This window comes from Silurus aristotelis, assembly GCF_946808225.1.
Source record: "Silurus aristotelis genome assembly, chromosome: 9".
Lineage (NCBI taxonomy): Eukaryota > Metazoa > Chordata > Actinopteri > Siluriformes > Siluridae > Silurus > Silurus aristotelis.
The window spans coordinates 541,575-567,500 of record NC_139582.1 but is presented as its reverse complement, the minus strand read 5'-3'; the positions used below and the strand labels follow the sequence as shown (position 1 = coordinate 567,500).

Sequence of the window (25,926 nt, the reverse complement as noted above, 5' to 3'; positions counted from 1 at the left end):
TTCCTGAACTCTCATCCAATCACAATCCAGCATTCACACCTGAACTCCTTATAGCCAATCAAAAGCCACTATTCACACCTGAACTTCAGGCCAATCACAATCCAGCATTCACACCTGAACTTATTCCAGCCAATCACAATCCACTATTCTCACTAATTATGTATTAAATCACTGGTCCCCAACCTGCAGGCCGTGGACCGGCACCGGTCCATGGGTCAATTGGTACCGGGTCGCACAGAAATAATGCATAACTTAGATTATTTCCGTTTTATTTATTATCTAATTCTGAACCATGTTTTATTGTGGAAAATTACCAGATTTTCTTGATGCAGGTCATGATGCCTCATGTCACATGACTTACCTCCATCCGCTACCTTCTTAAAGGAGCTCCGGTCACACGACTTACCTCCATCCGCTACCTTCTTAAAGGAGCTCCGGTCACATGACTACCTCCATCCGCTACCTTCTTAAAGGAGCTCCGGTCACATGACTTACCTCCATCCACTACCTTCTTAAAGGAGCTCCGGTCACATGACTTACCTCCATCCACTACCTTCTTAAAGGAGCTCCGGTCACATGACTTACCTCCATCCACTACCTTCTTAAAGGAGCTCCGGTCACACGTCTTACCTCCATCCTCTACCTTCTTAAAGGAGCTCCGGTCACACGACTTACCTCCATCCACTACCTTCTTAAAGGAGCTCCGCTCACACGTCTTACCTCCATCCACTACCTTCTTAAAGGATCTCCGGTCACATGACTACCTCCATCCACTACCTTCTTAAAGGAGCTCCGGTCACATGTCTTACCTCCATCCGCTACCTTCTTAAAGGAGCTCCGGTCACATGACTTACCTCCATCCGCTACCTTCTTAAAGGAGCTCCGGTCACACGACTTACCTCCATCCACTACCTTCTTAAAGGAGCTCCGGTCACATGACTACCTCCATCCGCTACCTTCTTAAAGGAGCTCCGGTCACATGACTTACCTCCATCCACTACCTTCTTAAAGGAGCTCCGGTCACACGTCTTACCTCCATCCACTACCTTCTTAAAGGAGCTCCGGTCACATGACTACCTCCATCCACTACCTTCTTAAAGGAGCTCCGGTCACATGACTTACCTCCATCCACTACCTTCTTAAAGGAGCTCCGGTCACATGTCTTACCTCCATCCGCTACCTTCTTAAAGGAGCTCCGGTCACACGACTTACCTCCATCCACTACCTTCTTAAAGGAGCTCCGGTCACATGACTACCTCCATCCGCTACCTTCTTAAAGGAGCTCCCGTCACACGACTTACCTCCATCCGCTACCTTCTTAAAGGAGCTCCGGTCACACGACTTACCTCCATCCACTACCTTCTTAAAGGAGCTCCGGTCACACGACTTACCTCCATCCACTACCTTCTTAAAGGAGCTCCGGTCACATGACTTACCTCCATCCACTACCTTCTTAAAGGAGCTCCGGTCACACGTCTTACCTCCATCCACTACCTTCTTAAAGGGTCTCTGGCCGCTAACACATAATACATTACTGCTAAACTCAAACCCTCGAGAGCAAAATGAACAAACACCACCACGTGGATTCACATTTATTATTATATTTAGAAATGGGTTTATATTTAGATTTATGGTCGTATCATTTTATTTTGTTGTATTTATAACACCCCCCTGGTCTGGGAAAATATTGTCCCACATTAAACCGGTCCATGGTGCAAAAAAGTTTGGTGGTCCGCTGTTTTAAAGTATAAAAACACACATTATAAAGGTGTTCTGTCACAGTTCAGCAGTTCCTTGAGTCTTTTATGTATAATAATTTCTAACTCCATGTTGGAGATGAGGTGATGTAGCTATGGGTATCTGAGTGTGATGTTTGTGATGGTGTAGGTGTCAGCTGAGAGCGAGGTGAACAAGATGACCAACACAAACCTGGCCGTAGTGTTCGGCCCCAACCTGCTGTGGGGTCAGGACGCCGCCATGACCCTGAGTTCCATCGGACCAATCAACAACTTCGCCCGCGTCCTGCTCGACCTGCACGTGGACATTTTCAGCCAGTGAAGAACAAAAGAACCTGCCTCTGTATATAATCCACACCATTGTGCTTTTCTCCTTTGTGTTGCCAAATACACGAGTGTTGTAAATTAGTCGGAGTGGCAGGAATGAAAGTGACAGGTTTCAGGTTAGAGGGTGAGTTTCTTCCACAATACTTATATTCAGTTCTTATATTAGTTTCAGACAATCGCTCATTTATCCGTTTCTGCTTATGCTATCAATCACGTAGCAGTTGATCGTTTTCATGGTACTGATCAAGCGGAGTTTCTGCTCTGATACCAAAAACGCTGGTAGATACAGAAGACTCCAAAAATCTTGCTTGCACAGAAGGTAAAACGGAGCTCGTGGAGAAGAGGAGCGAGTCGTCATGAGACTGTATTACCTTCTTAAAAAAAGAAATAAAAGATATTCGGCTATTTTTTAGGTTTCATACAACACAATTTGACAATCTACAGTAATACTGAAGTCAGTGCCAGAATTTTTGAACTCTGATGTGATTTGGTGAAAACGTCAGATCCTCTTTTTTTAGCGTTTCTTTTTATGCTTTGGGGGGATTCTTTGCACCCTATTGGTCTTTTTTGTACAGACCTTCAGCGTATAAGCTTTTCTGTATGAGATCTTCTCGATCAGCCATAGTCACAGCTATGGATCAGTATAAAGCACTAATACTCATCACACTTGAAACACTTTTTTTTAAGAGCTTCTCAGTAAGTCTTTATTTTTATTACATTTCTTATATGTATGATCTTTTATACTATATTGATGCCATATATGCTTTTTTTTCTATGGTGGCCTGCAGAGGAGAATATATATGATAATTAGGTATAATTATTCTACACATCTTCATGATGTACTTTACAGGATCATAAACACAAGTGCTGATCTGGATTCAGTGTCTGAGTCTGGTATTGAATTAACATCATTATAAGGACAGGTGGCGCTGATCCCAGATCAGTCAGTACGTATGGAACCAGGGTGTAGATGTCCTGTGATGATGTTTCAGCAGAAGCTCAGTTCATTGTTATTGTTAATGACTGACTGAACGCAGTATCGATTGAAGACACAAATCCAAAAACGGCTGAGCCGCACTGAACTTTTACACAAAATAATATAAAATAGATTACATTTTTCCCTGAATCATTTCATGAGCAGTTCTCTCCATGTTCTACTCAGTGTCCCAGAAGTCTCCAGACACAGTACACCTTCTGGAGCAGGTGTTCACTTCTTGGTTCAGTTGGATCTCAGTGTCTGTGTTTGATGAGGTTTTTAAATTTTTTGCTAAAGAATATTGCAACCTGAGGACAGCTGTATGAGGTGGTATCAAAAAGTTTATTTTTACAAGAAAGTTCTTCATTTATCTACGTTTCCACACATTTCTACACATTCCCACACGTTTCCACACGTTCCCACACGCTCCCAGCGTTCTTCCAAAATGTGTCCTGGAAGTCTTCTTTTCACAGTGTGTCCAGTACCTTCTGCGACTCGCACCGGATCTCCACAACGGTGTCAAAGCAACGAGCCGAATCTTCATCTTCTGGAAGAGGGTCCACAGGAGGCGAATGTGGTGAGTAGTGTGGGTGTGGAAGTGAGATCGTGTGGAGTGTTCTGACGATCATCATGCACGAGTTGCTGAACCGTTTGGACGTTTTTTCTTCCGGATCTCTCGTCGTCTTCGGGTGAAGTTCTTCCACTCAAAACACCCCAAACGTCTCTGCGGCAGATCTGCCCAGTTTCATGCAGAATTTCACGTTTGCTCTTCTAACTCGCTGTCGGTGATGAAACCAGTTACGACATTAATCTCCAAACGTCTTGATACCACCTCGAGCAGTTGAGGGTTGAGTCCTGGGATTTGAACTTGTGACCACCTGATCCACAGTCATGGTGGCATGGTACAGAGATTTCGGAGACACTGTATATATTAAAATCATTAGAACACCTGGAACACCTGGGACTCAAAAAGAGTGTTTTTCATTTTCCACATCATCTGTATGTCCTCCTGGTTCTTCTCACTCCTGACACTGAATCTGCAGTCTGTGTTCAGGGAATGAGTTCTGCTGAAACGAGCATCTTATTCAGCTGCAGGTGGGGCGCATGGATAAATATCTGCTCAGAAGGTCTCTGTAAAGTTCAGAATCCACTCTCAATTCACTAGAACACATCCTGTCTCTTCATAAGACCATGTGATGCAGGTGTAGATTACCCAGAATGCACTTTGCTATCATAGAAGACCCTGGTTTTATCGTCTCCCAGTGCACTGCCTCGATATTGAAATGTAATTGATGTACCGTGTGTGAACGTGACCCTCCTGTGTGTATGTTTTTGGTGAAAACGTGCAGTGATCCTCCCCAAAGCCCACGTGTTTTTTGTGTGCCTTACTGAAGTTGTAGGTCACGTCCTTCTAGGTTTCACACGTTTCAGCCTCCATCCTGCTCGGGCCTTGGTGTTGTAAATCCAGACCGCATTTCATCTGGATCCCCAGTGCTGTGGATCTGTGTGAAGATTATAGCTTCATCTTCTCTGTGCGCGTGTGTGTGTGTGTGTGTGATTCCTCTCAGTGCTGGACTTTTGTAAATGTGGTAATAAATGGTACATAAGTAATAAAAATGTGTACTGTGGAGTGTGTGTGTGTGTAGTGTAATTGTGAATTTAATTATTTATTAATATAAAATCAATTGTTTTTTTTTAAGTCTTTTAATCGTTTAATCGTGTGTGTGTGAACAGTCTGTTACATACAGTGTATGTGGAACGTTTTCACATTTTGTTAGTTTTAATCCAAAATTAATCAAATTCATTATTTTCCTTAAAATTCTACAAACAAAACCCCATAATGACTACGTGAAGTTTATTTAAAATCTTTGCAAATTTATTACAAATTAAAAAATCACATGTAGATAAGTTCACAGCCTTCATCATGATACTCAAAATAAAGCTCAGGTGCATCCTGGTTCCACTGGGGGGAGTGGTGGCTCCAGTGGTTAAGGTGCTGGATTACTGATCGGAAGGTCGGAGGTTAAAACCCCGGTATCGCCAAGCTGCCACTCTTGGGCCCTTGAGCAAGGCCCTTAACCCCCTGTGCTCCAGGAGCGCCGTATCATGGCCAACCCTACGCTCTGACCTCAGCTTCCAAGCAAAACTGGGATATGCGAAGAACAAAATTTCACTGTGCTGTAATGTATATGTGACAAATAAAGACTATTCTATTCACTGAGATGTTTCTACAACCTGATTGGAGTCCACCTGTGGTAGATTCAGTTGATTGGACATGATTTGTAGACACTTCAGTCTGTAGAAGGTCCCACAGTTACAGTGCATGTCAGAGCACAAAGCAGGCCATGAAGACCAAGGAATAGTCTGTAGACCTCCGAGACAGGATAATATCGAGACGCATTTCTGCAGCATTGATGTGATCCCAATGATCACAGTGGCCTCCATCATCCGTAAAAGAGAGAAGTTTGGAACCACCAGGACTCTTTCTGGAGCGGAGCTGCCGGGCCAAACTGAGCGATTGGGGAGAAGTGCCTTAGTCAGAGAAGTGACCAAGAACCCGATGGTCACTCTGAAAGAGCTCCAGCTGTGGAGAGAGAAGAACCTTTTAGAAGAACAACCATCTCTGCAGCACTCCACCAATCAGGCCTGTATGGTAGAGTGGCTCTTTCACACCTCAGTAAAAGGCACATGACCGCCCATCTGGAGTTTCCCCACATGGCACCTGAAGGACTCTCGGACCATGAGAAACAAAGATTAAACTCTTTGGACTGAATCTCAGGCCTCATGTGTAAAGGAAACCAGGCACGACTCATCACCTGACCAATACCACCCCTACAGTGAAGCATGGTGGTGGCAGCATCATGCTGTTGGGATGTTTTTCAGCAGCAGGAACTGGAAGATCAGTCAGGGTCGAGAGAAAGATGAATGCAGCAATGTACAGAGACGTTCTTGATGATAACCTGCTCCAGAGCTCTCTGGACCTCAGACTGGGGCGACGGTTCATCTTCCAGCAGGACAACGACCCTCAGCACACAGCCAGATAATGAAGGAGCTTCTACAGGACTCTGTGAATGTCCTCGAGTGGCCCAGTCACAGTCCAGACTTCAACCTGATTGAACATCTCTGGAGATCTGAAATTTCATGTTGAATCTGTTCAGGTGTGATGGAAAAGATCCCCGCAGTGGTTTTTACGCACCAGCAGTGGACTGATGTGGAAGGAGATGGCGAGATCGTGTCCCATTCCCAGCTCTAGCAGAAGTGGGCTCTTGGAACAGGCATCGTTTAATTTCCTGCATCAGATACGTGAAGACTCGTCTTTCACTTCAGCACAGTAAGAACTCAACCACAGAATGTGTTTCTCAGCTCCTGCAGTGGGAATGCTGGAGCTTCTGGAGAATTTACACCTCAAACTTAAAGATTTCGCTTCTTTTACTGTACAGATTTCTTTTAATCCCCAACTACTCAAACATCAGGCACAGGACAGAAATGTGCACATCGATAGTCAATAATAAAACCATTAATATTTATATTTTTGATCTTTTTACTCCCAGGAGTAAAACATGACCTTGTTTCTGATGAACCCGAACAATTGAGTGATGAAGATAATAAACTGTAATAAAGTGCCAGTGTGGGTTGTTCACGATGCTCCTGTTCTCAGCTCTCAGTTCTCGCTGCTCTTTTTCATCTCAGAGTCTCCGAGTTTTCATGTTTTAATGATTAAAGGTAAAAGAAAAACACCCGTGAAGATCATCACTCATCTCCTCCTGATAGTGTTCATCATGTTCTACAGCAACTTTTCAGAAATCCTCAGTCAACTTCAAACATTACAACATCAAAACGTTTAGTTACAACAACAAACACAAAGTTACATTTCATCAGGAATAAGAAGCTGCCGAGATCTTCCTGGTGGATCTTCCTGGTGGAAAAGGAATCGTATCAGTGTGGGAAAAGGGGTTTTCACAGTGAGATCTATTATCTACAAATGAAGGAAACTAGGAACACGTGAACCTTCTCAGGAGTAGCCGGCCTACTAAACTTACTCCAAATACATAAAGACGACTCGTCCAGGAGCTCAGAACATCACCTAAAGAACTGCATCGCTCACTCGCAGCAGTTCAGTGTTCATGACTGAACAATAAGAAAGAGACTGAGGAAAAGCCACTGATGACCAAAAAGAACACAACGGTGTATCTCACATTCTGATGATCTGCAAGACTTTTGTGTGAAGATTCAGTGGACTGATGAGACAAAATCTGCAGCTCAAAAGCTCGAGTGCACTTTGTTTACGCAGGACAATGAACTGAAACACCAGTAAGTCGACCTCTGACTGGATCAACATGAAGCTGCGTCAATGCCTAGTCAAAGTCCAGACGTAAACCTGAGTGAGGTTCTGTAGCACGACTTTAAACAGGCCGAAAAACTCGCCAAACAATTCTGCAAAGAAGATCGAGACACAATTCCTTCACTCTAACAGTTTTGAGGTGGCATCTAAAAGTGCACTATAACTCTGGAAGAAAAAAGGAAGAAACCTTGAGAGGAACCAGACTTTTCATCCTTCTCCTCCTCAGCACTGAATGTCCATTCATTAGAGCTCCATCATTGTTGAGGTGTTTACCGGTTCACTGATGGAGTCTGGAGTGTGAATCTGTTCATGATGAGATCAGACTGGTTTTATTCATTACACTACATCTTCATGGTTCTTGAGTTTAACCTCCACAGGAACCTCATGGATCTTCAGGGTGTTCATGTGAAATTTCCTGGATCACTGGTACCCAAGGAGCTTCTAGGCCCCAGGTTTCAAGTAACAAATGACCATGTTAGTAAATTTATAGATGAATGAATAACTTTACCAACAACTCGACCGACAAAGAGAAAAAAGAAGGAAAAAAATCAAATGGTTTTGAAATAAAGCAGTTTATTGCACATGTACATGCGAAGGAAGTGTTTTACAGGAAGGGGACTGAAGCTTTAACACCACACGTGTGAACACCACTGAACTCCACTACTGTCTGCTCGAGTATTTATGAAGCTTTAAAATATCATGAGAGCGTGATGGAGAATAATTCTTCAACATTTAGACACATGCTTCAAGCTAATTCTTAAATAGTAAAAAGTTCAGGAGAACGTCTACGTGTCAGAAGCGTCTCGTCTGTGCTCTGAACTTCCTTTGGCATGTCTTCTGGAGCTTTAACATGTGACTCTCTCACCAAGTACCTTCACAATAATCAATCAGGGAACTTTATCTGCCTCCATTTCTGTAATTCATGTTAAAAAGAGGCTCCAGGAGCTTTGGACCAGAAGACCCCGAGCAGTACTCAGTGCTCGCAGAACTGAACTGCTCTCATGCATCTTCTCACTTCACGGCCTTCACGTGTGCACGATTGGCTGTGATCTACAATCTGTGTGCTCTCTATCAAGGTTACAGTCTGAGTTGCTCCTCTGTAGATCTTCCTCTTGATGTGCCTTCAGTCTGCGGTTCTTCGATCGTTAATCAGGAAACACTTTCATCACTTAGTTTGTTCTGTGCTTTTACATCATACAGAATCAGATCATGTGCTGCTTCAGAGCATCTTCTATGTAAATGGTACTGGATGGTGAAGCTTCACCAGTTCTCCCAGTACTGTAAAAATACATGCCTATTAAGGAGCTAAACACGACGGCTCCCCCTACTGGACAGGTTACAGCTCAGATTCTACTCATTAATAGAACTGGAAGGTTTTTAATGCATTGATCTTAAACATGGTGTAAAATCTCATTAAAGATAAATTAATAAATTAGACTGTAATCAGACGTGGGATTTATAATGAAGATAACACAAAAACATTGTGATGAATGATTCAGGCCTGCCAAAGTTCCTCCACACCATCCCCCAACGTTCACACACAATTCTGGTGTACAATCAAAACGATCCGTAATGTTCAGGGTCTGATCTTCTCCAAGTTCTCCACTTGAAGGGAGATCAGATTATAAATGATACATTTATAATAAAACATATCAACAATAGAACAAATAAATGAACGATTGACCTTAAAGCTCTTATAATCTCCAGGATGGAATCAGGAATCATGTTGAGGATGATCAGGACGTGGATGCGAAGAAAAGAGCTTTAAATATTCTAGCGTACGAGCAGATGAACATCAGAAGAGCAGGAATCCATCAGCCATGTTGTGAGGAGGGAAGAAGAAAAAGAGCGAGTGATCAGGGTGTGTTGTGATTTACTGTAGTGTGTCCACAAAAGCATCAAACTCGTCGATGTTCTTCTCGTAGATGGCCAGTTTCTCCGGGAGAGAGTCCTGCAGAACAAACAGAATAAAATCAGTCTTTGGGAACAAAGACACGAGTCTGATCCATAACTATAGTAAGAACTGTAGAGTTCCTCACCAGGTCTTCAGCCATGGACTGAGCGCTGACCTCGATGGACAGGCTCGTGAGCTGGGGAGGATTCTGAAACTCTCGATAAAACGTTCCCAGGTCCATCGGCAGCAGGTCGTCTTTGGAGAACGCTGGTTTCTGGCAAGTAAACAAAAAGACGGGTTTTTTAAAAACGAAACTCTGGTTTCATGGCATCTGCTTCTCTTGGAGAAAAACACAAGAGCAAGTTCTGCAGTATGTTCTAATGTTCTACACCAGCCCAGTGATTGAGCTGTGAAAGTAGAGTTCCAGGAGTGCGGATCTTCACCAGAACTCCACTGGAATATGGGCTGTGATCCACAAATATTAGCTTCACCCACCAAACACATGCATAAGGAAGTAAATGTTTAATTTCAATAGCAGTAAATATGAAAAGATCTCATTATGACAGTAATAATAATCTTTTAAAAGGTGATAAATCTCTTAAACCTCTCACGTGGACTTTTCTGTTCCAGACCCTCATTACAGAAAAGAACAATTGTGTCCAGACTAAAACATTAAACCACACAACAACTTCCCTTTGGACTTCCTGTACCATAAAACCATGTCTATAAGTAACATCAGGGTCAAGATTTATATTTAATAGAATATAAAAAAATACTGAGGAACCTCTGGAGCACATCTGGAGCAAGATCACCATCATGGAGAGCAGAGGGAGAGCGGAGTGAGTCTGTATTTACTGATATAATAATGTGTGTTTTTTTTATTTGATGTGTAGATGTTTTACTCACTAAATCCACCATGACGAAGTCGTCTTGTGCTTGGCCTCCACTCTGGCTGGAGCTTTGTGAGTGCAGACTGTCTTGTAATGGAGAGGAAGAGGTGGGTGATGCTGGAGGCTGTACCTGGAAACGTGTTACACACACACACACACACACCATTAACTCTTGAGTTGTGAGACTGACCCATTCTAGCTTCTAAAATATTCTGGTGAAAGATCGAGTGTTACAGCGTCCTTCAGGATGAAGAACACCGAGCTGCTGCTTTGGTGTGAGTAAAGTGGGTGGGTGGGGGGTGGGTGGGGGGTGGACAGATGGCTTCCTGTAATCTTCTTATGAAATCTCAGCGTACTTGGATCCAGGTAGCAGAGGAACAGCACATGACTGAGATACCCATCATCCCATAATTTACACTCTTTGAAAAGCTAATGACAACTAACTGCTGACCACATGGCCATATGTGTGTGTTTGTGTGTGTTTGTGTGTGTGTGTGTGTGTGTTCACATCATGTGTGTACCATGGGGTCATTCTCCTCCAGGTCGAAGCCTCTGGGAGCGAACGCAGCAAACGGCAGGTCCAGACTGGCCGTGGTCACCTGCACCATCACAAACCAAGAGTTACTGTAAATATGGGGATGCAGGTGTGGGGGTGTGGGGGTGAGGGTATGCAGGTGTAAGGGTGTGGGGGTGAGGGGATGTAGGGGTGTGGGGGTGTGGGGGTGTGGGGATGCAGGTGTGGGGATGCACTCACCTGTGTGGTGGGTTTGTTGACGAAGGCTCCCACTTTCCTGGTGAAGGTCGTTTCAGGGGCATCTGAAGGAGACACGCTCTTCCCTTCACTACTTCTTGAAAAGGCATCAGTATTGGTGCTAAACATAAACACACACACACACACACACACACACACACACACACACACACACACACACACACACACACACACACAGAGTGAATAAAATAAAAATAAAATATAGGTGTGTGTTGGTACACAAGTGACGGTTGGGTTAAATTTCTTGGAGGAAGAAATACAAAATGAAATATAGTTTTATACAGTACTGATCTCACTATAAACGTGATCATCATTTACATTTGTTAGACCCCATTTTGTGTGAGTGTGTGTGCGTGCACGTGTGTGTATAAGGACAGAAGACGTGACGCTACACAGTGGGAAACATCGTCCTGTCTCTACTTTTTTAAGATGTGTATCAGATATTGATATTGTGATTGATGATTGTGAGTAGAAAATGGGTTTATCAGATTCACACATCGTTCAGTTTTTATTGACAGTTTACACAGTTGACTTTTCTGTGAGTTGGTGGTGTCACCTGTATGTTGGGAACTGATCTTACCTGCTGCAGTCTGAAGGTGCGGTTTGCGGCATGTCTGCCGAAGGGCAGGAGGGGACACGCCCATGATCTGCCCGAGTGCCATGATTGGGCTGAACCACGACCTGCGGGACTCCACCCTCCTTCCCTGGAACAGCGATCTGTAGAGAGATTCTTTATTATACAGCTGAACCCCAGACGCTCCACTCACAGGCCACACCATGACTCTGTTACTCTTTTCTGGAGAAGAGTGCGAGTCCCAGTTGTGTGAGATTACCGGCTACTCAGAGAGGTGTGTGTGTGTGTGTGTGTGTGTGTTTCGTAATCAGTAACGGGGGTCATGTGATTTTATCTCCTGAACTTCACAAACATCAGTTCATGATTTAGTTTCATTCTCCAGATCCAGATGATGAAGTTAATGAAATTAACTGACCAGTTATTTAAAGACTCACAGAAACCCGTTACAGTGTGTGTGTGTGTGTGTGTGTGTGTGTGTGTGTGTGTGTGTGTGTGTGTGTGTGTGTGTGTGTGTGGTACCTGGTGTGGGTGAGCAGCAGTGCAGACAGCAGGGTGGCACAAATCTACTGGGCCCAAGAGTGGAGTCTGATACGACAGACGAGAAGTGCAAAGCTAAAAGAAAGCAAAAAAGAAAGAGTGAGAACGATAGATAGATAGAGTGAGTGAGTGAGTGAGTGAGTGAGTGAGTGAGTGAGTGAGTGAGTGAGTGAGTGAGTGAGTGAGTGAGTGAGTGAGTGAGTGAGTGTGAAAATGTAAGTATACTCATCCAAAAACCCTGGTCCTCATCAGGTCTTGGAATTATTTAAATATAACCTCAGACAATCACCACCACATATTATTTATTTTTAAAAATCAGTCTAAACACAGAAAACTTAATATGACCTTTTCTGTTTTTTACAGGAATTAGGAGGCGGAGTATCAGTCAGGTGCTGCTGATCAAATTCACCTTTATAAAAGCCCAAGTGGGAGCAGTTTACTGATGTCTTTCCATCAGCATCGTCAAGTCAAGTAGCTTTTACTGTCATTTTAACCATATTCATACAGCAGTACAACGAGACAACGTTTCTCCAGACCCCTGGAGCTACACCACGTGACACAGAGCTGCATACAGGTAAGGACTAAACTACGTCTCCTCACCACAAAGTGCATCATATGCAACCAGTGTGAGACAAAACACAGTGCAGACAGACAACACAAGACAGAACAGTGTAGAACAGATACACAAAACATCACAGACCAGTAAAGCTACTGTATAATGTTGTACAGTACAATGTGCAAATAAGAGACGTGTAAACAAGACTGTACATAAACATAAAGATAAATAAATTATCTTAGAGAAGCAAATGTACTTGCTAATCATTCTGGGAAGGGTTATAAGGCCGTTTCCAAACTATTTAAAATCCATCATTCGAACATTCAAGACAGCTACCAATATTCCCCGGACTGGACATCCTGCAGATCCACTCCGAGGTCAGACTGTGGAATGCTCAGAGAAACAGCAAAAAACCCCAAGAGTCACATCTCAGACTCTACAAGCCTCAGCAAGTTCACTCTGATCACCCTGATAAGAACCGGATGATGTTTACATCCTGAGATATTTTTATATATACAGTGAGGAAAATAAGTATTTGAACACCCTGCTATTTTGCAAGTTCTCCCACTTAGAAATCATGGAGGGTCTGAAATTGTCATCGTAGGTGCATGTCCACTGTGAGAGACAAAATAAATAAAAAAATCCAGAAATCACAATATATGATTTTTAAACTATTTATTTGTATGATACAGCTGCAAATAAGTATTTGAACACCTGTCTATCAGCTAGAATTCTGACCCTCAAAGACCTGTTAAATCTCCTTACATCGGATCAAATCCAATCCTGACTCAGACACAGAAATGGCACTTTAACCTCGACTTATTCTGCAGCTCAGAGCTCCGTCTGAAGAACGCTCACCATGAGGATGTAATACATCATGCAGGTGGTGTGTTACACATTTCTGTAAACATGCAACAATGCAAACAAACAAAGCTGATTAGCTGCACAACACAAGTGTACGAGCTTCTCAAGACATCGTATTAATCACCTTCTACAGACTGAACACTAGAGATCGACTCTAGTGTTCAGTCAGGTGTTGGAGCACAGGTACAGTGTGCAGACTGTAAGATCTGCTCGAGTGGTTTGGTCACGTGTTTATACGCGGTCGGATTGTTATTTTATATCGATGTGTGTGTGACAAAATGATTAGTAAAGAAACGAGTTAGCGATAGAGAACACGCTCATTTAAACATTAGCGCTAGAAATAGATTATAACTAATGTTCACAGGATAATAGTGAAAACTTCACTGTGTGTGTGTGTATGTGTGTGTGTGTGTGTGTGTGTGTGTATAGAAGCACTATGATTTTACATCATATAGATTTAGCTCTTCAGTAAATTCTCAGATCTTCCAGCTTCACTATAAACTACAACACATCTGCTTAAAAAGAGGAGTCCATTTTTGGAGGTGACATTTGTTAGTACATTATAAGGACCACACACACACACACACACACACACACACACACACACACACACACACACACACACACACACACACACACACACACACACACACACACACACACACACACACACACACACACACACACACACACACACACACACACACACACACACACCCTCAGAGGACTCACTTGCTGTGAGAAGCCGAGCCCCATCACAGGGACTTTCAGAGTGGCCTTCAAAGCAGGTTTAGAAGTTTTACTATGTGCCTGACTTACAGTACACATACACTACACACACACACACACACACACACAGAAAAGAGGAGAAAGAGGAAGAAACAAGAGAAATGAACACACCCACATTAACATAAGGAAGAGGAGGATGATCACAAGAACAGATCAGGAGATGAAAAATAAACTATATAAAAAAGGTAAAAATAGTAGAAGGGAGAGAGAGAGAGAGAGAGAGAGAGAGAGAGAGAGAGAGAGAGAGAGAGAGAGAGAGAGAGAGAGAGAGAGAGAGAGAGAGAGAGAGAGAGAGAGAGAGAGTGCGTGTGTGTGTGTGTGTGTGTGTGTGTGTGTTTGGTGTGTACCTGAGAAGGTGGGGAAGTAGAAAAGGAGGTGGTGCACACTTCCTGTGAGTCCTCCACACCTGCATAAGCCCCGCCCTCTTCCTCACCTGGAGCTCTGGGAAAAAGGGAAAAAAAGTAACAGTGTCTCCATGGCAACAGCAGAAACTTTCTGCACTGTGTGATGGAGAGAGTTTCTGAGGTGGTCCTGTGATGTGTTTCTCGCTCACACACACACACCTGTAGTTGCAGGGGTGCATGAGGGCGGTGTTTCCGAGTGGACGCTCCACAAAGTGGTCTATGATGATGCCCATGATGGGGCCCGTCCTCTCAAACTGCCTGTAACACACACACACACACACAGAGCACTCAGTACACACACACTACATGACTTTGTGGTTTTTGATCTGGATGAACGTAGATAAACGAATGCATGACGAAGGTAACGTGTCTGACGGATGCTGTGTGAAAGGAAACTGCTGGAGACGGTTTACCTGGAGGACATGATGGCCAGGTTGGTGCGGTACGCACAGGAGAGTGTGAGGGTTCCTGTAGGAGTTCCTACTACTCCGACACGTACAGTTTGGAAACCTGGTAAAAAAAAAAAGAGTGAGAGGAAGAGTGAGTAGATGACAGAAGATCCACAGACACATAAAATAGAGACTACAAATAATCCTAAAGTCTCACCTTCACCAAGTCCCATTAACTGAACATCTCCAAAATATATCCTGTAAATGAAGGAATAAATGACCTGACCTTCATCATCTCAGGCATAATGAGGAGTGTATAAGGAGATCGGTGTGTGTGTGTGTGTGTGTGTGTGTGTGTGTGTGTGTGTGTGTGTGTGTGTGTGTGTGTGTGTGTGAGATACCTGTACAGGATGACGTAATCGTGGCCCTGTTTGCGTGACAGTTTGTATGCAGGTGTGACCCTGGTGATGGCCAGGAGAGATTTGAGCAGGAGGGACAGACGTGTATAAACTGTGTAGGACACTTTAATGTCCTTTTCACACCTAAAAAGCAGAAATCAGAGTTCAAATCTCCACGCTCCAATCCTGAGACGCACGAGCAGCGTAACATCACTCACTTCTCGTTCATCTCCAAACACCACGTCTCCAGCTCCATAGAGTCTCCCTGCAGAGAGAGAGAGATACGAGGTTATCAGGAGAAAGACTTCCACATAGTAATTATCTGCATCAGCATGCAAGATCCTTCTTCTGAAGAACCTTACCTCGGATGTCTTCAGAGAAATCTCCACACACATGGAGCGTCCCACACTGGGCAGCTGCCCCGCAAGAGCCTTTTTAGCTTCATGGGTCACCTCTGGGATGTCTTTAATCGCCAAGGTGAACTAGGAGGGAAAGAAACACACACACACACACACACCCCATTAGAAAAAGGACAGAAGGTTGTGTTAATGTTAGGAGGGAGAAGGTGCAGGGTTTACCCAGTCTGAGCCTGTGGGGGAGGAGGACGAGCGAGTGCAGATCTTCTCACCCAGACGAGCCTGAACGATCACCTGCACTGTCTGTTCACACACACACACACACACACACACACACACACACACACACACACACACACGGTCATCATCACAGCTTTTTCCTCCTGGTATTGTACATCTGAACAGGGTTCAAAAGTAAACAATGAAAACCTTCAAAACAAAAAATTTTATGAATTTGTCCAAATCTTTCCGGTCCTGTGGGCTCAGATCGTTGTCCATCATGACCCGAGCCTGAGAGAGAGAGAGAGAGAGAGAGAGAGAGAGAGAGAGATGATTTCACTCTTTCTGTATGTTTGAACATTATTTGGAGATCTCTCCATGTGCTGTAGGTGCCAATAAAACGTAATGAAGCTCCAGCCTGGATGATGTTTCTCAGGTCATTCCTGATGTTTTGATGTTTCTCAGGTTTCCTCTGTATTTTTGGTGTATCAGTGATAAAGTGCCCCTGTGTATGAATGACATGTGAATGGTGTATTGATGTGGAATCCTACATCACTCCTCAAGTCCACGCTCTGTTCCTCTGATCAGAGATGAACCCTGGGGCAGGGGGTGGAGTCCAGGATTAGGGCTGTACCCCAGGACAAGTTTTAGACCCCCAAGGGGTTTGGACTCCAGGACCAGGGGTTATTATTTTATTTTTTTTAATGGTTTTTCAGGACCAGTCTGGACCCCAAAACCAGAGCTGTACTCCAGGATTAGGGCTGTTCCTCAGGACAGGGTTCTGTAGTGACTAAACAGATCATTTCTTGCTTTTTATTTCTCAGTATTAAACAGTTCCTGCTGATCATCACCACACAAAGTGATTATCCCTAAAAACATTCACCGGATTTCATCCCAGACCAGACACAGCTGTGTGTGTGTGTGTGTGTGTGTGTGTGTGTGTGTGTGTGTGTGTGTGTGTGTGTGTGTGTGTGTCTTCAGATCTACAGGAGCTTCTGTACCGCTTTCAGTTCAACTAATGTCATTATCAGTGCTAACGCTGTGATGCTAATGCTAACTTACACACACACACACACACACACACACACACACAGAGGGTAAATACTTACAGTTCATCAGAATTCACATCCGCTTCTCCACAGCTTCACACACGCTTTATAATTCAAAAAGTCCGTGTGTGTGTGTGTGTGTGAGTGAGAGAGCTTCAGCATGCCGACGCCGCCATTACTGTTTTAATTTTATTTATTTATTTATTTTTACACTTATGTTACTGTTTATGTTGTTCAGCTGCTAGGGCACTATGACGTGTGGCACCCACGCGATTGAAATCAGCGGATTCGTCATCTTGTATAACCACGTTCAAGGAAGTTGTTTTATATAAAGAAGAAGTGTTGTTATTATTGAACTATAAAATAGATTTAGGATTTATTTTGTTCTTGTAGAATTTCTCTCCATTTACACATCGGCATGTTTAAATCTCACTTATCGAATAGCGAAAGTAAGGCAGCTGAATTACATGATTATATTCTTTGATTATAGTATTTGATATAAAACAGTCTAAATACGGATCAAAAACGAAATTATTTTATCAATATCATCTCGTGTATTTAGATACGGGTTTGGGTTCAAACATGGAGTTTATTTGGTGAAATGTGTGGAAAGTGCTGCTGGGTTTCAGTGTAAACAAGTTGAGCGGAACTTCCGGTATCGCTGTAAGATGTGAATTCCCGTGTGTTTAATAAACCTGCTTTGATTTATAGGTGAATATTTTTTAAACCACAAATTCTGTCAGTACATCGTTTAGAAAGTGTAATATATATATATAAAATGTTTAAGTGTGTAAAACAGTTCTGTTTATGTTAGCTGTATGATTAGCAGGGGTTTAGCTGTGTGTTTTGTTGAATGTTTTGCAACTTGAATCCCTTCCATTATTAAATATCTCTTCTCCAGGGTCACCTGAGGGTCTGTAGACTCCACCAAGATCACAAGAGGGTTTGTGGACTCCACCAGGGTCACCTGAGGGTCTGTGAACATTACCAGGATCACTACAGGGTCTGTGGACTCCACCAGGATCACTAGAGGGCCTTTGGACCTCATGAGGATCGCCTCATTGTGCTAGATCACATCAGGAATTGAAACTACATCAAGGTTGGGAGATTTTGTGGTGGTTTTAGAGGGCAGTTATATAAAATACATAGCGGGAAGTTTGAAGAAGATCAGAGTGAGTTTATGTGAATGATCTGATCAATCCTGTGCTCCTCAGCGAGCTCCCAATGGCAATCCCTATCGCGATCCTGGACTGTGACCTGCTTCTCCATGGCCGCGGCCACAAAACCCTGGATCGATTCGACATTGAATCCGTATCGGACGAGTTTCTTTTGACGACGTTTGGTTTCCCGCGCGAGTTCATCTATTACTTGGTGGAGCTGCTGAAGGACGGCTTGTTGAGAAGGACGCAGAGGTCACGAGCCATCAGCCCCGACGTTCAGATCCTCGCGGCTTTGGGTTTCTACACGTCAGGATCCTTCCAGAGCAAAATGGGAGACGCCATCGGGATCAGCCAGGCCTCCATGAGCCGCTGCGTCTCCAACGTCACCAGAGTTTTGATGGAGAAAGCTCCTGAGTTTATTGGCTTCGAGAGGGACGAAGCGGCCAGGCAGCAGGATAAAGAGGAGTTCTTCAGGGTGGCCGGGATTCCGAACGTAATCGGAGTTATAGACTGCGCACACATCGCCATTAAAGCCCCGAACGCTGACGATTCCTCATACGTCAATAAGAAAGGCTTCCACTCCATTAACTGCCAGCTGGTCTGTGACGCTCGAGGGCTGCTTCTGAGCGCGCAGACGCACTGGCCTGGGAGTCTCGCACACAGAGCTGTCTTCACCCAGTCCAGCGTTTACAAGATGTTTGAGGAGCAGGAAAAACATGAGGGCTGGCTTTTAGGTGAGAAGAACACTGTCTGGTAGGTCCTATAAACTCCTGGATGTTGGTAATTGTTAAATAACCCTCGCTCGTTTGTCTTCTCAGGAGATCATCGCTATCCTCTACGAAAGTGGTTGATGACCCCGGTTCCAAATCCAGACACTCCCGCAGATTTCCGCTACAACGTGGCTCACGTGAGCACGCACGAGATCGTAGACCGCACTTTCCGCGCCCTCCAGACGCGCTTCCGCTGCCTGGACGGAGCCAAAGGCTATCTGCAGTACTCTCCTGAGAAGTGTTCTCACATCATCCAGGCCTGCTGCGTCCTCCACAACATCTCACTACAGTCTGGACTCGACGCCTGGACCTTCGAGAGGACAGAGGCCACCGACCAATCAGAAGAGAGCAGCGATCCCACAGAAAATGTGGACGTGGAGGCGCTGAGAGTGCGACAGGAACTGATCCAGAATCATTTCAGCTAGAGCTGAGCCATTAAAGACTGTCTCACAGAGGCACTGTGTGGGTTAAAACCTGAAGGACTTGGTGGAAGCAGGTGGAGGAACCTGACAGGAACCTGAAAAGGGGATTTTGTAGTGAACCATGAAACAAAGGGGAAGATGTTGTTTGGACTGAACAAGAACAAATACACATGAGAAAAATTCTGCATTCTGCATGTTTTTTCTTCTTAAGGAACACACACACACACACACACACACACACACACCAGGACTCTTGTTTATTATATTTATTATAAAATAAACTCTCCTACAGTCACACTGAAATATCACCGAAAGCTCTGAGTGTTAGATTATTTGCAGGTCGTCCCCGAGTTGGTAAGATGGTGAGATGGTAAGTGGAGACATGGTGTAGAGTCACCAGGAGAAAAGTGATCAGTATGAGAGTCGTGTTTATTAGGACCTTTAATTACAGTACAGCATTCAGCCATACAGGAATTTACACTGCTGTACAGTATAAACTATACACTGTGTGTGTGTGTGTGAGAGAGTGTGTGTGTGTGTGTGTGTGTGTGTGAGAGAGAGAGAGAGAGAGAGCGAGTGTTGATGAGAGCCGGGTCGCGAGTGGAGAAGGATCCAGACGCACTTTGTTTCAGTGTCCAGTCACAGCGATAAAAACAAGAGAAATTGATTTTTTTGTGACGCATCGTTAAAGCATCACATTAAACCAGAAGGTATCTACACTAGAAGGTATCGTAGAATAAATCCTACCTGAATGTTCCACAGGAGATCATCTCCAGGGGCCAGTTATTTAAAAAGTTTAATCTGGATCACAATGATCTGGATTTGGAAATCCCATTTTTCCTATCGAGGATCCGGTAATCCGTCGTACTTTTATACCAGTTTTTCAAAGCAACATTGGACTGGATCACCCTGATCCAGATACACAGTTTTCAAGATGACCAAATCCGGATTAGCTGTGCTCTAAATGGGACATCACCACAATGTGAGCTAGTAGCTCCGTAAAGAACGGGTAGAAGAGCCAACATGGGGTCACTGTAAAACACAAAAATAACATCCACTTCCATTCATCATTTATTTTATGACCTTTTATCTGAGTCACAAAAAATAAAAAACAAATATACACTAACAAATACATTGTGGATATTTTGGAAACGTCTTAAAAAAAATAAAATGGCTAAATGTCCAATAGTCATAAGAAATAAAGAACATTCAGGGTTCTGTTTCATCTGAAGAGAAGAGACCAGCACTTCCAAGCTCTGCTTTTAGAAGGTGGATCTGAAGTTTTGTTTTGGTTTGCTGCAGTTTGTTCCTCTGCCAGGAGTATCTGTGCTTCTGCTCCTTCAGTCTCTCGTTGTAGAAGTAATTCATAGGCATCATTATTATTCGTCGCAGGACGCTTCAACGCTGCTCACTGCAAAACAAGATGTGCAAATGAACGTTCAAATGGAGTTCTGAAGAGACGCTTTGCACGAATTAACTACTTGTGAGTGGAACCACAGGGAGCGTGCAGCATAATACTCACGTGTATCGTCCTGCACAACATCTCCACCAGGCGCAATGTCCCTCTCTGTGATGATGTTTATGATGCACCTGAGCCTGTTGAAGAACCAGACCAACCTCTGGTATTCTGTCAGAATGAGGGACTGACTGGACGTATAGTAAAGGATGCAGTTGTTAGACGTTATTTTTGACAGGCTCGTCTCTGATGATTATTTCTTTAAATTAATATACTGTGATGAATGACAGAAAAATTGAATATTATTTTTGTTTGTAATTGAAATCTGTTTGGGGATTATTTATATTTCATTATTTTTACTTTACTATACTGAAGAGTTTAATTAGCTCATGTTTACTTGATCTACTTTATCACTGTTACACAAGTCAAGTGCAAACTATAAATAAAAGTATATACACTAAATTATACAAATGTATTTTTTAACCAATTTTAAAAGTTTTACTAAATTCTTTACTCCTGGAATCCACCTTGAAATCCAACCCCCTGTTGGGATCAGGATAATCCTTTGTTTTTGGATCAAAGTTCTCCAAATCCTACTGACAAGTTTTGAACACCACAAACTGAAGGTTTGATCCAGATTTAAACTAGGATTGGATTCTGTGATCTAATCCGATTTCAGATTCCTTCTTTCCCTTTTGAACAACCCATTTTCAAGATTTGATCCAATCCGATAACCAGAATCCGATCAGCTTATCTTTTCCCACACAGATGTGGCGGATTCTTCTCCCAACTGGTAGCACACATTTGTAAACACGATTGTATTATATATTTATACGTCTTAGGATGCAGGAGCATGACATTTTCCCTTCACCTGTTCCAGCATGATGATGCCCTGTGCACAACACCAGCTCCATAAGGATGATCTTTCCAGTGGTTGGAGTGGAAGATCTACTGTAGAGCTCTATTCGTATTAAAACAGAACGAGTGTAAATGTTGACTGCACCCCAGGCCTCCTCAACTTCTTACCTACATCAGATCCTGACTTTACTAACAGCCTTATAGCTAAGTGAATCTCTACACGAATCCAGTGGATCATCTTCTCAGAAGAGTGGAGCTTATTAGAACAGCAAATAGAAACTCAATGTAAAATGGCATGTTCAAAAAGTTCATAATCTTATGGTCAGATGTCCACAAACATTTGACCATACATACAGTCTGTACACACATGGTGGTTTGCTGAAGTGTCCTCCAGTCAGTGATGAAGCCTGAAGAAGTCTCGTCTCCCACAGAAACTAAAACGGATGTAAAAGTGGGACTTTTTCTGGCATATTGATGATTAAAATGCAGTAATTTTAGCAGCAGGTAATGAGATCAGACACCCAGAACGTTCCTGCCATCAGAGGCCATAAATCCAGAGCTTCATTAATCAGAGCAGCACAGAAAGTCCTGCAGGAGGAGACTCAGAGTCCACTACAGTCTGGGAAGGAGGGATAGAGAAGGAGGAGCTCGAGGGAGAACGAGTGAACACAGTCCTGTAGGCAGAAGGAGGGTAGAGGAGAAACGGTAGGAGATGGGTGTTGTATTGTGTGTGTCTGTGTTGTGTGTGCGTGTGTGTGTGTGTGGTTAGATAAGGATGAGGATGTTATAATGATTGTGATGATGGTGATGATTATGGTGATGACGATGGTGATGATGTTCCCCAGCCTGAGAAGAGAATGACAGAGACACAGAGGAAGATGGCGAGGGTGAGGTTGGTGCTGCTGGGACGAGAAAACTGTGGGAAGACAGGTAAAGAAAAACACATGGAGAAACTAATGACTTATTAATCATGAATTATTACTAATATTAATATAACATCACCCTGAGATCTCTTCCTTTTCTGTCTCCATCACTTCTTTATCTCTCCATCACTTTATCACTCCTTCATCTCGCTGTGCTGTGTTTCTTTCACACTCCTTCTGTTTAAAATCCAGCTCTGTGTGTGAGATTCATCACCATGCGCTTTATTGGGGAGTATGACCATAAAAAGGGTAAAAAAAACACACACACATTCCCTTTGCACCATGTTTTTAATTGCCTGACCGTTTTGTTCTGCGCTTTTCTCTCAGAGGTGACGTATCGCTGCCGCAAGACCGTGGACAAGGAGCTGATCGACCTGGAGATCTTAGACACTGTTAATAAGGTCCAAACTCACATCTTCTGATCCACACAAAAACATGTTACACAGGGATTAATTACTGTAAGAAAGGATTCCTATTTAGTTGTATTTCCAAGCTTCACCACTAGAGGCAGATATACAGTTTACCAAGCAATGACAAGCTACCCGTGACATCACAGCGTACCGTCCTCCACCAAGAGTATAAAAGGCCAGAACACGGAGCAGCAGCATGCATTCTGCATCACGCAACCCACCGAACAGCAGCTAGCAGAAGACAGCAAGAATCACCTCATATACAATCAATTCTATACTCAGTAAAGTAGAGTGTTCTGAATCCTGTATCGTGTTTTTACTGACGCGCTGGGACGAGTACAATCCACCAATCAGCGTATACCAGATAGTGAGAATCCTTATATGGTCCTTCGAGCCAGAGAGAAAACTTCCTAACTTCCTAATTACACTATAATCACATTATAATTACACTTTTGAAACGTCGTCTCAAAGCAGCTTTACAGAATGTAACAGTGAAGGTGAATGGTGTGTGTTTATCACTGATGAGCAGCATGGAGACTGTGGTGAAGGAAAAACTCCCTTAGATGTTATGAGGCAAAAACCTTGAGAGGAACCAGACTCAAAAGCAGAACCTCATCCTCATCTGGGTGACATCAAGAGTGTGATTATAGTCTTTAAACACTACAGAACACTGGAGAGTGAGAACTAACATGAGCACTGGAGTGTGTGATTATGACTGATGATCTTTTACAGTCATTATGGTTATAAAACTAGGAGCTACTGAGCAACTCATAAAATCTCAACATCTGAGATCATCACAGATCCAACACCAGCTTCTCCATGCCAACACTAGCTTTCAGATCTCCATCCAACAGATCCTGGGTTTGATCAGGTCCACCTGCCACCTACAGCGTTCACCCCAAACCTTATACTTTACTATAGATTAGACCACCATCACTCAACTCTGTGTGTGTGTGTGTGTGTGTGTGTGTGTGTGTGTGTGTGTGTTCAGGAGTGTGTTGGACCTGCTGTCACTCCTCTTGAGAATGTTATTAAATGGGGTGATGGTTTTCTGATTGTTTACTCTGTGACGGATCGCAGCAGCTTTGAAGCCGTCCCTCGCCTCAAGAGACTCATCGATCACATCAGACAAAACCTTGGTAAGATCTTAGATCAGACTCACTACATCCGATTCGCTGATGTCTCAGACTGATCTCAGATCAGACTCACTGCGTCCGAGTCGCTGATGTGAGGTTTCTGAGCGAGTTATTTTTTCCCAAAGGTTAATAATTTCTTAAGCTTCAGACCAGCTGTATATATCTGTGTAACATTTAACTGTGTGTGTGTGTGTTTTAGGAATCCCCACAGTGATTGTAGGGAATAAGAATGATATGGAGAATGGACGTACTGTGAAGACAGAGGAGGGACGAGCGCTGGCCAGAGACCTGAGGTGTGTAAATCTCACAGAGAAATCAAGGTGTGTGTGTGTGTGTGTGTGTGTAAGATTTCCCTGTACTGAAAGTCTAATAGCACATTTTTCTTCAAATATCACATTGTTCCTGTGTGGAACTGAAAACTAGCTCTCAGGGTATATATGTGTGGGCGGAGCTGTTGTGTGGGAGTGGTTGTAAGGGGGTGTGGTTTTAGGGTGTGAGGTGGGTGTGGTTTAGGGTGGAGGGTGGGTGTGGTTTTAGGGTGTTGGGTGGGTGGGGTTTTAGGGTGTGATTCTGGATTGAATTCAGATCTTTTATATAAATGTATTATGATGATGATGATGATTTATGATGATGTACCAGGTGTAGTTTTTTTGAGCTCTCCGTCGCAGAGAGCTCCTCGGCGGTGGAAGCAGCGTTCAGTCAGCTGATCCGCGAGGTGCAGGCGGAGTTTCTTCGGCACGTTTTAGCCGTGGACAAGCGCTCACGTGTGCTGCAGATGCGCCACGCACTCAGGAATAAACTCACACGCAGCAAAACCATGCAGTGGTGATACAACGAAGAAGCTGCCTGGATCTTCAGAAGACCAAATCACTGCCAGTGTAGATTTTCAGGAGGAACTCAAAACCACAACCCTGAAGGAACGGGAAAGACTCTGGACCACCACTGACGTGATCTTTGTGGTGGAACATCTCCTTAGAAACTGAAGGTCATTAAAGTGTCTCCTGGTTTCCTTTAAACATGATTCTTCTCATTGTGCAGCTTTTTCAATCCACTGGTGGATCATCTCCTGTCTCTCTCACACCACAGACGTAGACTAGTTTCTGAAGCTCACAATGAGCAGAGCAGAAGCAGTAAGAAGTCTGGGGTTAACGTGAATGAGACAGAGGGAGTCAGTGATGAGAACAGAGACATTCCTGATCATCATCATCATCATCTTTACTCTGTTTGTGTTCTACATGGTGGATCTTCAGTCTGGATTCATTCATTAGAGAACATTAGAAATTATTTTATATTAATATTTTAAGGCTGTCAAAATTTAAATGCAGATTCTTTTAAACTGCACTAAATTTTATTAACACGATATCAATTCAGCACATTTCTGTTTTACCATTTTTATAAAAAATATAAATACATACATAAATAACTAAATATAAAAGAGGCGAAATTAAAACCTTCAGCACAACAAACATTTATTCACAATCTCCTTTCTTTACTTAGATATAAAATAAATAAATAAACTTTCATCAGTAAACATTTGTTTTATTTCTGCACCGAGTCTCAAATCCACCATGATTCACACAATTTACCCTCTGGGTGGTGTTTTGTGGGTTTTTCCCTCATAATGGAGAAACAAACTTAAATTACTGTCTTTATTGATCGTACAGATAAAAACAATTCATCATTCAAATCTGTAAAATGTCTAATTTTATTTATATTCAC

General features: G+C 43.3%; 4 protein-coding genes and 1 long non-coding RNA gene across 6 annotated transcripts in view; 3 read left to right on the top strand and 2 right to left on the bottom strand.

The window, feature by feature from the left end:
• Nucleotides 1-4,656, top strand: part of arhgap1 (Rho GTPase activating protein 1) — a 21,531-nt gene extending 16,875 nt beyond the window's left edge. Inside the window, exon 13 of the mRNA XM_083550135.1 lies at nucleotides 1,888-4,656. Within this exon, the coding sequence (XP_083406261.1) occupies nucleotides 1,888-2,058 (171 nt within the window). The 3' untranslated portion in view covers nucleotides 2,059-4,656. The remainder of the gene's footprint in view (nucleotides 1-1,887) is intronic.
• Nucleotides 4,657-7,934: 3,278 nt separating this feature from the next.
• On the bottom strand, nucleotides 7,935-17,357 carry atg13 (ATG13 autophagy related 13 homolog). Of its 2 annotated transcripts, XM_083550127.1 has the most exons (18): nucleotides 17,133-17,357; nucleotides 16,234-16,314; nucleotides 16,027-16,107; nucleotides 15,811-15,930; nucleotides 15,667-15,713; nucleotides 15,452-15,592; nucleotides 15,268-15,308; nucleotides 15,075-15,171; nucleotides 14,821-14,919; nucleotides 14,605-14,698; nucleotides 14,201-14,299; nucleotides 12,031-12,123; nucleotides 11,518-11,654; nucleotides 10,920-11,037; nucleotides 10,687-10,764; nucleotides 10,182-10,295; nucleotides 9,421-9,549; nucleotides 7,935-9,332 (listed from the first exon to the last, which is right to left on the bottom strand). In XM_083550127.1, the coding sequence occupies exons 2-18, from the start codon at nucleotides 16,303-16,305 to the stop codon at nucleotides 9,255-9,257; spliced, it is 1,638 nt and encodes a 545-aa protein (XP_083406253.1). In that variant the 5' UTR covers nucleotides 16,306-16,314; nucleotides 17,133-17,357; the 3' UTR covers nucleotides 7,935-9,254. The 2 variants fall into 2 exon arrangements, with proteins under 2 accessions (XP_083406253.1, XP_083406254.1); XM_083550128.1 differs by lacking the exon at nucleotides 14,201-14,299.
• Nucleotides 17,358-17,972: 615 nt separating this feature from the next.
• LOC310730940 lies at nucleotides 17,973-18,203 on the bottom strand. Its single transcript, XR_014535026.1, has 2 exons — nucleotides 18,070-18,203; nucleotides 17,973-18,039 (listed from the first exon to the last, which is right to left on the bottom strand). It is a non-coding gene; the product is annotated as an uncharacterized lncRNA (long non-coding RNA).
• Nucleotides 18,204-18,296: 93 nt separating this feature from the next.
• harbi1 (harbinger transposase derived 1) lies at nucleotides 18,297-19,609 on the top strand (the record flags this gene model as incomplete). Its single annotated transcript, XM_083550138.1, has 2 exons — nucleotides 18,297-18,966; nucleotides 19,051-19,609. 2 exons carry the CDS (start codon nucleotides 18,297-18,299, stop codon nucleotides 19,425-19,427), a joined length of 1,047 nt encoding a protein of 348 aa, XP_083406264.1. The 3' UTR covers nucleotides 19,428-19,609.
• A 2,517-nt stretch (nucleotides 19,610-22,126) lies between these two features.
• On the top strand, nucleotides 22,127-25,097 carry LOC310730720 (ras-related and estrogen-regulated growth inhibitor). Its single transcript, XM_083549785.1, has 7 exons — nucleotides 22,127-22,443; nucleotides 22,584-22,668; nucleotides 22,854-22,910; nucleotides 22,989-23,062; nucleotides 24,063-24,210; nucleotides 24,407-24,500; nucleotides 24,847-25,097. The coding sequence occupies exons 2-7, from the start codon at nucleotides 22,596-22,598 to the stop codon at nucleotides 25,034-25,036; spliced, it is 636 nt and encodes a 211-aa protein (XP_083405911.1). The 5' UTR covers nucleotides 22,127-22,443; nucleotides 22,584-22,595; the 3' UTR covers nucleotides 25,037-25,097.
• The last annotated feature ends 829 nt before the right edge of the window (nucleotides 25,098-25,926 follow it).

What these genes read in the sequence shown, in the direction of transcription:
- atg13 (XM_083550127.1), bottom strand. Translation starts at nt 16,305, where the DNA reads ATGATGGACAACGATCTGAGCCCACAGGACCGGAAAGATTTGGACAAA. An exon ending in TGTTTGGAGATGAACGAGAA is followed by an intron (nt 15,593 to 15,666) that starts GTGAGTGATGTT and finishes TCTGCTTTTTAG; the next exon opens with GTGTGAAAAGGACATTAAAG. An exon ending in GATTACGTCATCCTGTACAG is followed by an intron (nt 15,309 to 15,451) that starts GTATCTCACACA and finishes CTTCATTTACAG; the next exon opens with GATATATTTTGGAGATGTTC.
- LOC310730720 (XM_083549785.1), top strand. Translation starts at nt 22,596, where the DNA reads ATGACAGAGACACAGAGGAAGATGGCGAGGGTGAGGTTGGTGCTGCTG. An exon ending in GGAGTATGACCATAAAAAGG is followed by an intron (nt 22,911 to 22,988) that starts GTAAAAAAAACA and finishes CTTTTCTCTCAG; the next exon opens with AGGTGACGTATCGCTGCCGC. An exon ending in TCTTAGACACTGTTAATAAG is followed by an intron (nt 23,063 to 24,062) that starts GTCCAAACTCAC and finishes GTGTGTGTTCAG; the next exon opens with GAGTGTGTTGGACCTGCTGT.